Here is a 16,821-nt window from a genome sequence, read left to right on the forward strand (position 1 = left end):
TGTGTGTGTGTGTGTGTGCGCGCGTGTGTGTGGCATCCATTTGTGTGTTCAGACACTGAACCCAGTCTCTGCAAAGAACATGAGAAAAAAACATTTTGACAGATTTAGCTCAAGGCCTAGGAGGGGTACTTTAGATGTCACCACAACTCTTTTCACTGGAGGGAGAAATGTGAGGGGTGGTTTGTCATTGCTAAAAGCAGGAGATGCAGGAGAGAAGGAGGACAATACGACAGCCTCCCTGCCTGCCTTTCTTTGCATTTCCTTTGCATTCCCCCATTTGTGTGTGCCACCGTGACTGTATCCAATCCATCTATCCATCCATCCAAGTACTGTACCTATTGTGTCTTTCTTTACTGTATGTGTATACACGATTGATCGATCAGTATTTGATCTATGGGCAAATACTTATCCTCCTTTGTTTACTAGTTTGTATTCAACAAAAGTTGATGAAATAGTTGGTATGGGGAACTTAGTTGACTGTGCTACCATCAGAGGCCAGAAGGGGGCAGTATGAGAAAAAGTGCAGGAAAGGGTCAAAGATTGTGTGGGGAAGCTTTCTTTGTGCAAGAAGTCACTGCTGCTTAGCAATAAGCCCACAGAAGTAAGTTCAGCGGTCATGTGATGAGTGAGTTTGATGACTTTGCTGCAGTCTCTCTTCTCTTCTCTCTCTCCTCCCTGGAGAATACAAGGAGCTGCTTAAGAGACACTTAATCAATATTTAGCCCCCTCTATCTGACCCTTTCTATCTCCTACAAGCTTTATATTCTTCTTTTCTTTTCTTTTTTTTAAATCTCTCTATATCCTCTTATTGATTCCTGGTCATATCAAAATAAAATGGTTCAATGACTCAATCTACATTCTTTCTATTCTAAACATCCACACACTCACAGTAGGTAACAATTTATAATCCCCTGAAAATGTCTGCTTTTCTTTATATGAACAGATGAGAGTTCAGCAATCTCTAACTCATCCAGCTGTGGCAATCGTATATGTGCAACTCCTAAAATAACGTTTCCTGGTTCAGTTCATATTACTTTATTCTCACTCGGCAGGTGGTCCGACACCAGTGGGTCTAGCATATTTATTTTAGTATTTACTGTGGGCTTTTACTAAGCCTTAGAGGCATCCCAATTTGGTTTTTGTAGAGACTGAACATTACCTCTTGGTGAAACTTTGAGTGCTGACGATGGCTGATGGTGATAAAAGGAAATATTAAAAAAACAGGAAATTAAAGAAATGAGTATATCTTTTCTATTTTCAAAAAGAATCTAATGTCTTTTAGTCCTTAACTTGGCCCATCCGTGTGCCTGCTAGGCCTTTACAAAGGCTGAAAGTTAACATGAAGTTGGAGGATTGTTTATGTGCTGACTGCTGAGTGCTTGTGGCCCTGCTGTCCTAACATCTACTGTTTACAGTTCACCTCCAGGTCGTCATCTCCCCACTCATTATTTATTAATGGAAATATGCACTGCTAATTGCTAATTAGCTTTAAATTGATGACTCATAGCGGAATTTTTTGCTTCATTAACTGGCTGTTTATCTATTGAATTAAACATGGCAGAAAGCATGCCGGATTTGAATTAGAGCAAGGTGACAGACAAAGGACTGTGTGTGTGTGTGTGTGTGTGTGTGTGTGTGTGTGTGTGTGAGGAAGAGAGGCAGTTTGCTTATAAGTGAGTGAGTGACTGTGTTGAGCGTGCACAGGTGTGGGAGTGAGCGCGTGCATGTTAAAAGTATTCAGTGAAATGCAATGAAAAATCACACAGGATGTAAAAAGGCAATGGAGGATGGTGTGCGGCACATAAACCCAAGATGTGTAGATGTGTGATGTGTAGACGCCAAACATCAAAGGCCCCATTCCAACATTTGATGTAAATGAGTTTCAGATTGGCATGGGTCCATATGGACACCAGACCAGCCTTGATCTACAACTAAGAGCCTCCTAAGGCAAACCGAGGTGGAGACAGAGTCAGAGAGTAAAACAAATACAGAAGACAGAGACGATACATAAAAACAAACTCACAGTACTCACGGTGACTCTGAATGGTGTGGCAGCAGTGGACGTAGCCTCCATGGTGGGTGTGGTCTTGTCTGAGGAGCTGCCTGGCATGCTGCGTCGGCGTCCTGTCCTCTCTGGGGGAGACTCTGTAAACACAGAGAGATCTTTAAAATGTGAAAAAAGGATGTTTAAAGAGTGTGGGAAATACAATTATTTGCTTTCTGGCAAAAGTAACACTGACACAAACACAGGGGAGAGCATACAAACTCATAACAGTAACAACCGAGACAGATCTTTAAGGTGGAGTCTGGCTTGGACTAAGACTGCTGCAAGCGGACCACAACAAACCCAAACCTTAACCTAGGATATTTAAAGCATTCAACATGTGTTTTTGCAATACAGATCAAAGGCAAATGTTGTATGAGAACATGAAAAAATAAGTGTTTGAGGGTGCATCATGTTAACATGGGACTGTATTATATTACTCATTCCTCCATAGATGTATCAATGAAGCCTTTCAGGGAGTAAAAGGCTATTCCTGATATCCACATACTTTCCCTGTTTACTGAATTTATATAAATGTTTTTATCGTGTGTGTGTCTTTGTGGGTAAAGAAAAAATAATCTGGAGCTGGGGGAGTGGGGTAACATTCAGACAAAAGCTGACTTTAATCTCTGAGAAATTCTGAGCAAATGTTTGACTTCAAAATCTCAGAATATTTGAGTTTTCTTCTAGTAAATTTCTAAGTTTTTTCTCTGAAAATTACCCCCCTCCCTGGCTCGGTAAATGTAACCTGGACACACAGTACAACATAGTATCAGATCAGTATGAAAGTGCTGTGAAAGAGTTCTGTCGTCAAAGACTGTGCAAGTGTGTAGAAGCAGCAAATCTGGACATGTCCAAGAGGAATGTGAGTGATGTTGAGCATGCATGTCTCTGCAGATTTCAGATAGCCATCAATGCTAACTGCTAGCTCATAGGTACAGAGCAAACTAGCAACATGTCAGCCAGTTGGTGTTTACACCATTATGTTCTGTACATGAGTTGCAACGATAAGTACAGGACATTCTAACATGTCACAGTTGACTTGGGACACGCTGATAAGTAAATAAAAAAACAGGCCTAGAACAGAAAATGTGTATAACCCGGTCAGATATACTGACAGAATCTTTTGAGACACATGGGGTCATTGCTTCACTGAGACCTTGTTCGATTATTTAAATGAGATCTTTGACTGTCTGCAAGATTGGAAACTAATGAAATTAGTGTTAAGTGTGCGTGGCAGTGTGACTCTAATAAGGATGAAACTGCATTATGAAGCAAATCCTCCTCCTCCTCACTCACACACACACACACACACACACACACACACACATTACACTGTAGTGAGTATATAATATGTATTTGGAGCATTCACCATTTTATTGGGAACTCCCCACTGACTGCAGATCTAATCATCTCTGTATTTGGTATGCAAATCTCTAGACTCTCAACACTTACAGTTATCAAACCTTGCGGGTAAGCCTTATTGATTAACATGGCGACTCATGAACAAAAAATAATCATTTGTAACCAGCGAACACTTGGTACAATCTTCACAAAGCTTGACATAAATAGTCATAATTCTTCATCACACCTCAGCATACCAAATTTCAGGATTTTTATGAATGTAATAACTACTCCTATATCCAACTGTTTTCTTAATCTAAATTTGTTTTCTTAATACTTAAAACTAATCTGTGAAATGCAATTTGGCGAATATGTGACATTACAGCACTGAACCTGTCAGTTCTTGGACAGCACCAACTGCCGATTTTTGTATACATTTCTTCATGTTTAACTTTTCACTCTAGAAAATGCGACTAAACAAAGGAAAGAGGCAAGAATTTGCATATTTTGGTATAAATACTGGCTTCAGCTAAATGAGGACTGTGATCAAATACTGCAGTGAAATTACCAAAAGTTGGATGGACCAAATTTCGTGCCAAAGTGTTTGTGCCTAACATGATATTTGCATATAAAGCATCTCTAATAACCACACACATAAGAAAACACACTCAGAATATGTCGTGTTCGTCAGCACTATCCTTTCTATTAGTCTGAGCTGTGCTAAATTAGCTGTTTAGCAGGCTGGTTGACTGAATTAGCGCTTGTTGTAATTGAAGAATGAATGGAGGAACAGCACTTCCCGGGGTGCAGAGCACTGGCTCGCATCCCAACCCACATAATTCTCAGCCTAACATTAACATAAACACAGTCCCCAACAACAAACAGCAGACAAACACAACATGCACTGACACAGAGCAGACGTCCTCTGTTGCTAAATCAAAACTCTATAATTGAAAAACCGGAACCATCTGGATCCTCTGACCACTGATCCATTGCTCTGCGGAGGTAAGGAGGATTTGATTTTAAACAAGCTTAGCCTCTGTGTCACAGAGACATGTTAAGCCTGTCTTGGGGTGTTGTATTCCAGAGGTGAGAAATTTGGAGTCAGAGAGAAGACATCTGCATTAGCCTCATTTGGCATCACTATATCAGGGCACAGAAGGACACAAGACTGACTGATGAGAGGTGGTCGACTGCTTCAAGGAGAGTCCATATCAAGTCTTCATAAGCAAATTACAAGTCAAGTCAAAATGCAAGACTTTCAAATCTCTGAATCTAGGCCTTTAAAATTACACAGCATTTAACATTTTCAAAGCTGTGTTAAGTCGTGTCAGTGCAAAGGTCCAACAATTAAATATGTAAGCACTCCCCTGTTGTGGTTTACCAGTCAAGACGTGAGGCTCAAAGTCAAAATCATTTTATTTTCAAGTGTCAAGTCAGATTTTTAGGGTGTAAAGTCTCTGATAGATTCAAGTCAAGTCAAGTGTCAATTCTTCAATTTCGAGACTTCTGATGCAGTAAGTCCAGAAGGCCATGACCACATGTGCTATGTATTAGTGACAGTTTCTGCATTTGTTGCAGGGTGACAGAGCTGGTCCTGTGCCATCCTGGAGGCATAAAAATAAATGTGTCTCTGGATATATTACTGATGTTCTCCTGGACTCCTGGACTGTCAAGTGGAGTTTTTCCAACATCTCACTCTTCATCTGTCTAACTTCAGTCGTCTCATTGAGTGGCAGCACTGAATAAAATGTTAAAAGGGCCATGTAGAAATACTAAATACTATTCAGGAAATGAATGTGTGGGGAAGTGGGCACAGAAAAACCTACTCAATCCATCATCATGCGACAACATGATATACTGGCATACGAACAGAAAATAAAAAATGACTTGTCTCTCTCACTTCGTCATTGTAACAAACAAACATGGTCGCATTGAAATAGCTGTTACATGACAACGAGTGCATTTAATCCTTTTAAATCTGAAAATCATTCATTAGCAAATGGGGCTGATAAGATAATCATGAATTGAGTGAATTAAGTCTGCAGTGTGAATTTCTGCTTCTCTCGTCACGAATGATTTCTTCTTCACTGGATTTCCCCTTCTAGTCTTCTTAATTTCTTGACGGAAATTTCCCCACTTGTACACAGCTGGCTGCTACGTGCGCACAAGAGGAAAGCACACACACACACACACACACAAACACACATCATTTAGTTGTGAACTAATTGCTGAGTGAAATTGCAGTGCCTTCTTCCACATGTTTTCACCATCTGTGTGTAATGTATCTCTACAAATGCAAGGAAAACCTGCGGTAACTGTGCCTCACTCTAACCAACAGTAAACATTAAACAGTCACTCACGCTCAATAAAACTTAAATTAAAACACAATTCCAAACTGAGGTAAATCATCAAAGAGCTGTTTTGTACTGCATGTGGGGGCTGGTTTCAGATTGTTAACACTATCTGGAACACAGACAACAGCTGTTGTGTCCAAAGGTGAGGTATCTTTGAACTACCAAGTCTATTGTACTATATTGACCGTGTATATAATTTCCTTATCGTGATCATATATCATTGTAGTTCTCCTTCACCAATCGACTTCCCTCCGTGTTCTCTCCGATTATCGTTCTCTTCAAACCTCCATCTCTGAATTTTCTTACTGTATCATCCCATCTTTGACTCCTACATCAAATCAAATTGAATTCTCGTCTGTTGTTACCTCCTCTTTGCACATTCCTTTCATTTGCTCTCCTTTCACATTCCCCTAAAACACATCCCACCACCTCTCCATCCTCTATCACCATCTACCCACACAGATAGAGCCATTTCTCTGTTATGATTCCACCCACCACCAAGCCTCCTCACAGTTGGTTAATGGGACCCTGAAAATGCCAGTGAGAGCCCTGGGGGGGGGCCTAAAGCTGCATAGACTAGATGATAGTCACCTGCATTTCGTGTGAGCATGGGAGTGTATGTGTGTTCTGGTCTGGCCAACAGAGATAGGGACAGTGCAGCCTGGGAGTGAATGTATCTCTTTGTGAACATTAAACAAAATGAATGACTGACTGACTCTTAAAGGAATAGTTTCATTTTTGGGGAAACCATTTGCTTTCTTGCTGAGAATTACATGAGAAGATTGATACCACTTTCATGTCTGTAAGCGAAGTATGAAGCCACAGACGGCAGGCGGTTAGCGTAGCTTAGCATAAAGACTGGAAGCAGTGGGTAACCGCGAGCCTGACTCTGTCCACAAGTAAAAAATACACCTACCAGCACCTCTTAGGCTCACTAATTAACACTCTGTGTAAGTGTAAAAGCCACATGTTGTGGTCTCATGGGGGGTCTTGTCGGCACCTTGAGGTTGCCAGGCAACCAGTAGAAGAGATACGTCCAGCTTGTGACTCGTCATAAAACCAGAAATCGTCATTTTCACATTTTGTTTTTTTGTACAGATTAAAAAAAACAAAACCGTGTTAATTGTTTTAATAATCTAATCTGCTGTCTCAAGCTTCATATTTAGCACACAGACGCAAGAGTGGCTTTGATCTTTTCATTTAAAGCAAGTAAGCATATTTTTCAAAAAGTTAAACGCTCACTCATTTAGAGATTCACATCTATCTATCATATCTAAAGCTACCTTCCTTCCTTCCATTAACATTCAGTTATATAGGTCAGAATACATATTTCCTTAGTGTTTCCTAACCAGGCGTGCTGCATGCAGTGACCAGTGCCAGCTAACCTTCCCTTCCTCTCAGACCTCACCAGCACAGGATATTGCAAAATGACTGTAGAGGGAGGTGGGGGAGGAAAAGTTCAAAGCTTATCCTACTACCAAAGACCAACTGTGATGTTCACTATTCTCAAACGGTTGGTGCGTTGCTACTAAGGCGAGACAAACAGGATGAATATAATATGACTGATTCACGTGCGAGGTGTGAAGAGAAACAACATGCTGGGCGGGCAGGTGGTAACATGTCACAAAAACTGTTGGAAGACAGACAACTGATAGCACCTAAGAGGAAAAATGGGAACGGTGATGAATATTTTGCATAATGACTTATTTTTGGTGCTGTCCTGATATAAAAATAATATTGGTTGACTTTCTAAACACACGTTGTTCCTTTGCCCAGAGTGATGTGCTGTATGATCTTTTATCAAAGAGCAAATTCACAAAGGTTGTTGTAAGCAAGCCGTTGTTGCACAGAGTACTGAGTACTGCCTACAAATAATAGCGAGTTGAAAAGAACATTCAGTATCTACACTCTGTGCTGCCGGTGTTACACTAGTTATCACTCTGCTGACCTGGACTCTGCTGACCTGGAGTTCCTCATTTATGTCTTTTTTATCAAATGACCAAAAGCAGAGTTCCTCTACGCGACTGAAATGATGTGTCATCGAGTACATGTACAATTACATTCACATGTATGTTGTCGCTACTGTTTCTATGTGAATGCTGCGTACAATCCAACTACAACATTATTTCAACATAACAAGCAAACTGAGAAAGACACAGATAACTTTTCTGTGGTTGGCTAAATCCATTATAAATTTCAGGTCCAGTCAAAATAAAATAGCACCTTATCTGCTAGTTAAAGGTACTCTGTGGAGTTTTCTTTTAAAAACAAAGTTATATTTAAATTTACCGTCTGTCACCAAAATGACAAATGAAGCATTTGCTTCCAATAAAACATTTGCATGGCTGATTTGTTGAATACAATATGTCAATGTTTGCTAGCTGGCAGTCTTCTTCTACCCCGCCTTTCTGGATGTGATGCTTCATTTCTTGGCACATTACAGACACAAACTGTCAATCGATGAAATGGCATCGAACTGGCAGCAGGAATGTGTATCCTCTGTGTGTACACGCGAGACAGATACAAACAAAACAGGGACCTACTCATCAAGACGTTGCTCAATAGCACTGCGCGCAGTAAAAAACTCCACAGGGTACCTTTAACTGCAACAATCCAATGTAGTTCATCTATAATGGAAGTCCTTCAACCTGCATTAACTGATTTTATTTGGCCACTCGGAAGCAGCAGGGGCAAGCTGTACTTTTTGCCAACCTCACTTAACGGTGGGCCAAAATAATTTTTGACATTCACACACTGATATTTTCGCTCACATATGCAGTGGAATACTCGCACTGTAGAGGCCGGTTCTAGCATAGCTGAGGTGGACTAAACACAGCGGAGTACAGTACAGAAAAGATCGGATTTTAAAATAAAGCTGATACCGATACTTGGCAGAGTTGGATGAAAATGATTGGTGGGTTCACATACTCTTAGTCAGTTGATCCATTATTAATATCTAAATATTTTTTAAAAAGGCCGAAAAATAATCCAACCTTTGCTCACCAAGCTAATGAACAGAGAGTTTGAGTACAGGATCCTGACAGCACGTGTCAAGAAGTCTACACCCTTAAGGCTGAAAAATAGCCCCCATGACAGGAGGGAAAAGCAGAGTAGGATTCAAACACACACACAAACACGTATACACTCATACATCCTCTGTGGGCCAGTGAAATGTGAGGCAAAAATCACAGGCTGTCAAGCAGTGTTTACTGTGTTCTCGCTACCTGGAGGACTTCTCTTCTCTCGGTCCACCCCGCCTCTCATCCTCCCTCCTTCACAAACACATCTCTTTCTCTGTTTTTTCCCCCTCAAATTCAAGACAACTAGAACTTGTCTTGACTGGCTGCAAGAAAGCGCCGTCTATCTCTGTGAATTCATGTCAATCAAAGAGCAATCTGCCAGAGAGAAGATTTTGTTTTTATGTATTTTGTTCGGAGGCAGGTCTCATTAGTGGTATATCGGACTCCCAACTGGACAGCGAACCATGTAATGGAGGTCACAGCGGAGGCCCACCCAGGCACATACTGTGTTACAGGCACAGCTTTGAATTGTCAAGCTTTATGACTTTGTCTAAAAACATGTGTTTGTGTGCGAGAGAGACAGGGAATAAGAGGAAGGGGAGAGAGAGTGTGTACACAGAGACTATAATGTGTTAACACTGAACTGTGAGGACAGCACTGGACTTTTGACCTCTGAGATGTGGTATTTACTCAGTGCAGAGATGATGGGGTGATAAAGAGGTGCTGCTCCGTCTCCTTGGAGCGACTCTGTGGACACGAGGGAGTAAAAGAGAACAATTTCCAGCCACAACAACCACTAGGGCAGATACAGTCAATAGTCACTTAACTTCCTGCTAACACTGGGCCTCTATCTAAAGCGACTGTGGGCTGATAATAAAAGGATCCCAGCAGCCTGAATTTATATCACAATCCAGTATTAATACCTCAGGTTTGTGAAACATAGTCACCCAACGAACAGTGTAAAAGTACCGATACTGGGAGCATCAAGCAGCACTACACCGTACAGCTGACTTAAGCTGGATTTTTTTTCCACAAACACAAGAATTCTATATCCAGAGAGAGGGGCTCTGCTTCATGTTTAGTTTGGCACATGCATGCCTTTGTCTGCAGTGTGTTATGGGAAGGCAGAGGAGAGGGGTGGAGGAGGAGGAGGAGGAGGAGGAGGAGGAGGAGAGGAGTGGGTTGCAGAAGGAGGAAGTTTGTGTTTGTGCAGAGGGCGACACAGCAGCTACATTCCTGCGACTGCCGACTGAGATCCAACTAACTTCAATAACATCCACTGGCAGACGCACAGATATGAAGCAAACACCCTGTGCAGGCTTGGTGTCAGTTGATAACGTTACCGAAAATGACATATGACAGCTCTTTGAAACATTCTCCCCCCCAAAAATACAGATAACACAAGGCAAACCTAGAATGACAGGCCCACTTCATTGGCAAAGTAGGAGTTAAGTGTATCACTTCTGCATGATTATTGAGATCTGAGCTCATGGATTGGTTTTGAAGGGCTGAGGATGCATTTCTTCAAATCTGTTTGTGCAGTATTTGTTTTCATACCTCTTGTGTTCCTTGCATATTATGGTTGTATTATATTCCTGGAATTCCAACCAAAATATGAGCTGGACTGCTTTCAAATACGTTTGTAAAGCTCATGGCTAAACAAACCAAATGCATGAAAGAGAAACTGTGTGTGCTCTTACATATCTATGCTTACTTGCACATACTGTCTGCTGTATGTTGACAGTCTTCAGGTTTTCAGGGTGAGCGATGGAAATGATCTTCTATAGTTTTACAGCTATTTCTCCAAAACTGTTCCCTGGCTCTGGTTTGTAATCTGAGTTGATATCTGTGGATTAAGGGGGATTAGCCTGCACCTGTCCCCCTGTTATTGGACTCTTTTTGGGTGCTCATAAGCACTGCGTCATCTGGCCCATCTCCATGATTCACCAGGCTGTGGGAAAAGAGGGTAGACAAGGACACAGACTCCTGAGATGAAACTAAGATCAGAAAGTAATCCTGGGTTAAACATTGAGATGATGTGGTGCGTTCCGGCGGTTTCACTTCGCTGCTTGATTGCTATATTAACTGCCCCTGCCCTCTGTCTCATGTCTGCTTCCCATTATATGATCTCAGAGGCAAATTGATTACATTTCCCCGTCTCATCCTATAATACCAAACTGACAAAGTAGATGGGGAATACTTTTACTCTGTTATCTCGGTTTTATCTCATATATGCTCCTGCCCCTTAGCCTGATTGTGCTGAAAATGAAGGCAACATGATCAAAGAATGAGGTTGCCTAGGTTGATTAGTGAAGCCTTTGTTTTACTAAAACATGACCTTAATCTCAGCAAGGATGCTCGGGCACACACTGCAGAAACATATCAAAGGGCTAATCTGTTTTAGAGAAAACAGGAAAAGTGATTCCATTGGCCATGAAGTTAAGGGTCGAACTTGGCACTGCTTGGCTCGAAATCTCTGTTTTTCTCTCCACTGTGTTAGTATTTGAAGTAGATTAACACTTTGAGACACAAAGCATTATTTCCAGACTTCCCGTGTTTACCTGTAAATATGACTTTGACATCGGAAGCTGAGTCATTGTGATTGTCTGTGTTGTTCTGGCCATGTTTCCCATCTACCAGCCTTATTTCCGCCCCCAATTCCCATCAGCAGACACACACACACACACACACACACACACACACACACACACACACACACACTCAAGACGAGACTTTGGCTACATCATAAACAGCCCACCAAAACCTAAGCATGACGCAGTAACACAGATCAAAAGTGTTTCTTGGTAATGACCCATTGAGAATATCATTACGTGCAATAACTGTCAGTGGTAATGCATTATTGAGTTGTTATTGAGTAGTTCAAACACTTTCTTGCAAGCTGCTGGCAGTAACTCTTTCTTTTATTGTTGTGATATTTCTTGGTTTCACGCCATTGCTGCTTTGCTGCCGCGTGCTGTGTATGGTGCTCTCACTGGAACAGTCACAGAGCAGTCAGAACCTACATCTGTCAGCATGTGTGTTTAAAGGGCAGGGAAATTTAGGAAAGCCTTTTTCATGCACTTTCTTTGGACATATTGTGCTGGACTTATATATCAGCACCACTGTTGGACTCTATTTGTATTATTGTTAGAAACGTTTGTTCTGTAATTGTCTCTCTCTTGTTCCTATCACTAAACTTCCTCTGCTAAAGTTTCTCTCCTTCCTTTTCCTGTAATTTTTCATTTGTTTTGTTTGTTTAGTTCTTCCTTGTTTTAAGAGACTGTAACCAGTGTTGATGTGGATCTGTAAAGCCCATTGAGAGACTGTTAGTGATATTGAGCTATGCAAAGACTTGACCGGACTTGTCTTCCAGCCTCATCCTCCAAACTTTCATTTTGATGTTTTATTCATGTGAGAAATGTTTAGCAGCAAAGTACGGCACTTTTAAAGGAATAGTTAGACATTTTGGGAAATACGCTTTCTTGAAGAAAGTTAAAGAAAATCGATACCACTCTCATGTCTGTCCGCTCAATATGAAGCTGGGGCCTGGAGGCGAGCTTAGCTTAGCATGAAGACTGGAAAGAGGGGGAAACAGCTAGCCTGGCTCTGTCAAGGGTAACAAAATCCACCCACCAGCACCTCTAAAGCTCACTAATCAACACGTTCTGTCTTATTTGTTTAATCTGTACAAAGTCTTGTTCTCATTGTGAGTGTGCCAGGTAACTAGCGGAGCCCCGGGAAAGTGTAATATCTGTTGTTTTTACACTTCAGTTTTGGCAATGATTAAACAAACGAGATGTAATGTGTTAATTAGTGAGCTTCAGAGGTGCTGGTAGGTGGATTTAGTTACCTTTGGACATAGCCAGGCTAGCTGTTTCCCCCTGTCTCCTGTCTTTATGCTAAGCTAAGCTAACTGGCTGCTGGCTCGAGCTTCAGATCGAACAGTTGCCAGCTGGTGTGTTAGGTGAGATGTTGCCAGCATTTAAGTGAAAATACGGGTCCGCAGGAATAGAGTGAGATCAATGGAAAGAAAAGAAGAATGGCAGGTTATTTCTGCCAGAGAACAACAAGCAGTTTGGGTGATACACCTAGAGAGGAAAAAACCTTTGCAAACTTTGCAGAAACGCTCCTGACGGCAGTCTATCTGATACCATTCAAAACAATATGATGACAAGCAATAACAGCTCAACTCAACCAAATAAGGAATCTGCCCATCATAAGGCAAGAAATAAGAGACAGAAACCTAAAAAAAAACATCCACTTTTTCAGAGACCTAATTTTTCTACCGAAATGTCTCTTTGAGGAGATAGAAAACTTTACTGGAACTTCGACAACTTTACATGGAAAGTCCTTCTCAATTTAAAGCTGTTATACAAAGGTTCTGCCAGTGTAGATCAAAACGAGGCAGGACAATTCAGAACAAAGAGTTTGATTGCATCAAGAGTTTCAAAACACGGCAGCATAACAAGTCAGATCAGACAACACTGCTCTCTCTTTCTCTGCCTGTCTCTCTTTGAGATAAGCCGTCATTTTGTATGTAAATGTCACCAACCCCAGCGAAACAAGGGGAAACAGATCCAGAGTGATGTGAGGGTGAACCGAGCTGATATAAGATTTTCCATTCACAGATAATGACGCACACACACACACAAAACCATAACACATGAGCTCATGCAGCTGCCACCTGATCTGTCCCAGTGACAGTGTATACATCGAGAGGGGCTACAGTAACTTCCTCAAGATAAACTCACAGAGCTGCTCACGGCTACGGTGCGAACAAAAATACTGTTTTTATAGTGTTCTGCTGGGCTTCTCGAATGAGACACATTTCAGCAATATCACATCATCTAGCTTCAGGCACATAGAACTGTTTACTCGGGAAAAGTTTCTTCTGCTTCTCACAAACCTTATTTCAATGTATTAGAGAAAACACACATTGAGGGGTGGACAATATGAATAAAATCTCCTATCCCTGTTTATGTAATTCTATATCGCAACACTATTGTATATGGTGATATAGTACATTTCTGGAAATCGGAGATAACAAATGGGAATGTCTGTTTTTGGATAATCCAGTGAATTAAATACCTGACAGAACAGATAACTAAAGCCATAAAGCAGTCCTGCCTGATTTGCAACATTCAGTGCATTTAAATGGATGCAAGTAACCAGGTTACTATCTGCTTTCCCCAGTTACCTGATGTCATCAATGTCACATAAACAAGAGACCTGGTTTCCATAATCATGGAAGGGGATTAGAGAATCCTGATTTCCCCTGGAGAAAGCATATTTCTGGGCCATGCATAAGTGTAACCAGGTTTCTAATTGGATTTTTATATTAGCATGTGCATGACAAAGACCTGCAAAAGCTGCTTTTTTTGCCACTTGAGGGCGCTAGAAACACGTTGTGAACACTACACTAACATATTATCACCTTATGAAGACATGTTGCCTATTTATACATCCAGCAGATCCTGAGCAACATCAGCATTCATGTGCAGTCCTGTTTCTCTACTTTTAGCTCTGTTTTGGTCTCCACTAACTCTTACTTCCACTAATATCCGTCTCTTTACCTGCTAAATGCTCCACTATGTTCACGACTGTAGCAAGTCACTAACTTTGTCCACCTGCTGTTTGGTGCTGGACAGTGGGTGAAAACAGCCTGCAGCTGCTGGAAACAAGACTGATGAGAGCAGTGAGAGTGAACCAAAACAGTAAAGTTGTGGGCTGTAAAAACAAAGCAATGAGTTGAAAGATGCTATTGAAGTTCTGTAGAGCTGAGGGTGAGAGGAACTGCATAGTTGGGTGATGATTCTCTGTGGGGTTCATCATGACGAGCGACTCCTTAATAATATATATATAGAAAAAGTCACGTGTTGCATTCATAAAGTATTACTTTTTATATGATAATAATCATTTTAATAATACTGCCCAAAGACAGCTGCTCTAACATTCTATGCAGCTTCAATAATCACTCGCTGACTATTGATTCAATTATAATAAGTCTCCTCTGGAGTCATGAGATCAGGTCAAATGACCATCTAATGAATTCCCACATTATAGTCTGTAGAATGCACTGATATACAATGACACACAGTTACCAGGTTAGGGACTAACAAAAAACAACCACACCTTCTTTTAACCGTTTCATTACTTCAGCTACTACAATCAAAGCGTGTATTGCTCTTGAGAGCTGCTAGTGGTCTTTTGCTTCATCTGGTAACAACTTCTCCTCACCCTGTGTGTGTGTGTGTGTGTGTGTGTGTGTCTGTGTGTGTTACTGCGTTAATGTGTGGTGTGTAAAAGTTTTTTGTGAGGAGAGCTTGCACTTAGCCACAAAGATCAAGGCAGAGTATGTTTGCGTGTGTGTCTTTGTACATAAGCTCAAATGCATGTGTGTGTGTGTGTGTGTGTGAGCTCTTTTGAGAACTGAATGATACAGAGGGGAGACTTCAAAGCACCTCTTTCATCAGCTAGAGAAGCGAAGTGAAGGCATAAAAACCAGGCACCTACACTATCTGTTTGTCTCTCTCTCGTGACTGTGTCTGGCTTTGTCTGCCTCTTACTATAGAAGAGGAGCTACACTCTCTACAGCCGTAATGCAAGTTATTTTTAAAAATAATAAAAGCAAGGTTCTGTTTCAGCAAAACTGAGCTATTTGTCTCAAGAAAGTTTGCATCATAACCAGAGCAACAGAGCAACAGATGCGCAACAGTCTTCTGCTTAATATCTTGGCAAGTTACAGCCCTTCACTTAGAAAAAAATCAATGGGCTGAAGATTTCACAGATACTTCTTTTCTCTCAATTCAAGTAACTTGAGTAAAGCCTTGGGGGCAGATTTATCACTATAACCTTGCAGTTCAAACACCGCCTCTAGCAGTATGTACAGGAGTACTAAGAGGCAGAAAAGCAGCAAAGTGAAGAAATGGAGTGCTTGAGGACATGGACTAACAGAAGTTAAGCAGTGCAGAAAACAAACTAAGTGGCTTAAATTGTTTCTTAAATTGTTGCAAAGAACAAAAACATTTGCAGGCAAAGCACATGAACTGGGTGGAACTCAGCAAGTTGACAGAGGTGTGAGCTGTCAAGTGTTGGTGGGGCCATATGAGAGTAGCATCACCTTGTGAATAGTGACGCCAAACTGTCATCTCACTCTCACTCTCGTGAACACACACACGAGCAAAAACACACCCGAGTGTTGCCATGGGTTCTAAAAATAATGTCACTATTAAAGTAGTTCTCATATGAACAACATAACAGAACAACATTTGAAAAGGATAACTGCCTCTTCTCGTGTTGCTTTCACATGTGCAAAGAGAAAAACTTTTTCAACACAAATATGCACTTGATAATGAGAAACAGAAACACAAAATGATTATTGGCTTGTTAGTGAGCTTCAGTGTCTGTCTCTGAGTTTCATCAGCTACAAGCAACAAAGTTACTAGACTTCTCTTGAGTCATGTGGTCTATTCCAGACTAAAAGTGCTGCATGGTGAACTTTTTTTAGCAGTAGCAGTATTTATTACCCCTGCTGGTAGACGGCCTGGTGCGGCTGCGGGACCGGCTTCGCTGCCGCTGCAGTCGTGACTTGCCCAGGAATCTATAGTAGTACGAGGGTCTCCCAGACCCCTTCCTAGTGATTCCAGCCATGGTGTTCGTTTCCACTCTGAAGCCCACCAACAACAGGATCTCTCAGCAGCACTGAAAACAAGTCCTCTTGAATCTGGTATCAGTGCAGATAAACTCCAGGCAAAGTTCTCATGGAGTGCAACAACTTCACTTAAGAATCCTCTTGCAGACACTCACTTCTACTTAAGTTAAAGTCCTCATGGATTGTGTCGTGATCAAATCCACTCCATTGTGAAACCAGTTCACATCCAACGCAACTGGAGAAAGAGAAGATCAAACCATCAAACATCCACTTCTGTTCAATGCTTGTGCTCTGTCCCACAAGCTCAGACTTCTGTTCCACCTTTGAACACTCCCCCTCAAAGTTTCCCACAGCGAGATCCCAGAAGCATGATGTCCGGAATACTGTGTGAGTGTGTATCCTGAA

General features: G+C 41.4%; 1 protein-coding gene across 1 annotated transcript in view; it reads right to left on the reverse strand.

Moving 5' to 3' along the window:
* dab2ipb (DAB2 interacting protein b) overlaps nucleotides 1-16,607 on the reverse strand; it is an 84,280-nt gene extending 67,673 nt beyond the window's left edge. The window contains exons 1-2 of the mRNA XM_070924372.1: nucleotides 16,292-16,607; nucleotides 2,033-2,145 (exon numbers count right to left, since the gene is read on the reverse strand). Of these exons, the coding sequence (XP_070780473.1) occupies nucleotides 2,033-2,145; nucleotides 16,292-16,415 (237 nt within the window). The 5' untranslated portion in view covers nucleotides 16,416-16,607. The remainder of the gene's footprint in view (nucleotides 1-2,032; nucleotides 2,146-16,291) is intronic.
* Nucleotides 16,608-16,821: the final 214 nt, after the last annotated feature.

This window comes from Enoplosus armatus, chromosome 18 (assembly GCF_043641665.1).
Source record: "Enoplosus armatus isolate fEnoArm2 chromosome 18, fEnoArm2.hap1, whole genome shotgun sequence".
NCBI classification, from domain to species: Eukaryota; Metazoa; Chordata; class Actinopteri; order Centrarchiformes; family Enoplosidae; genus Enoplosus; species Enoplosus armatus.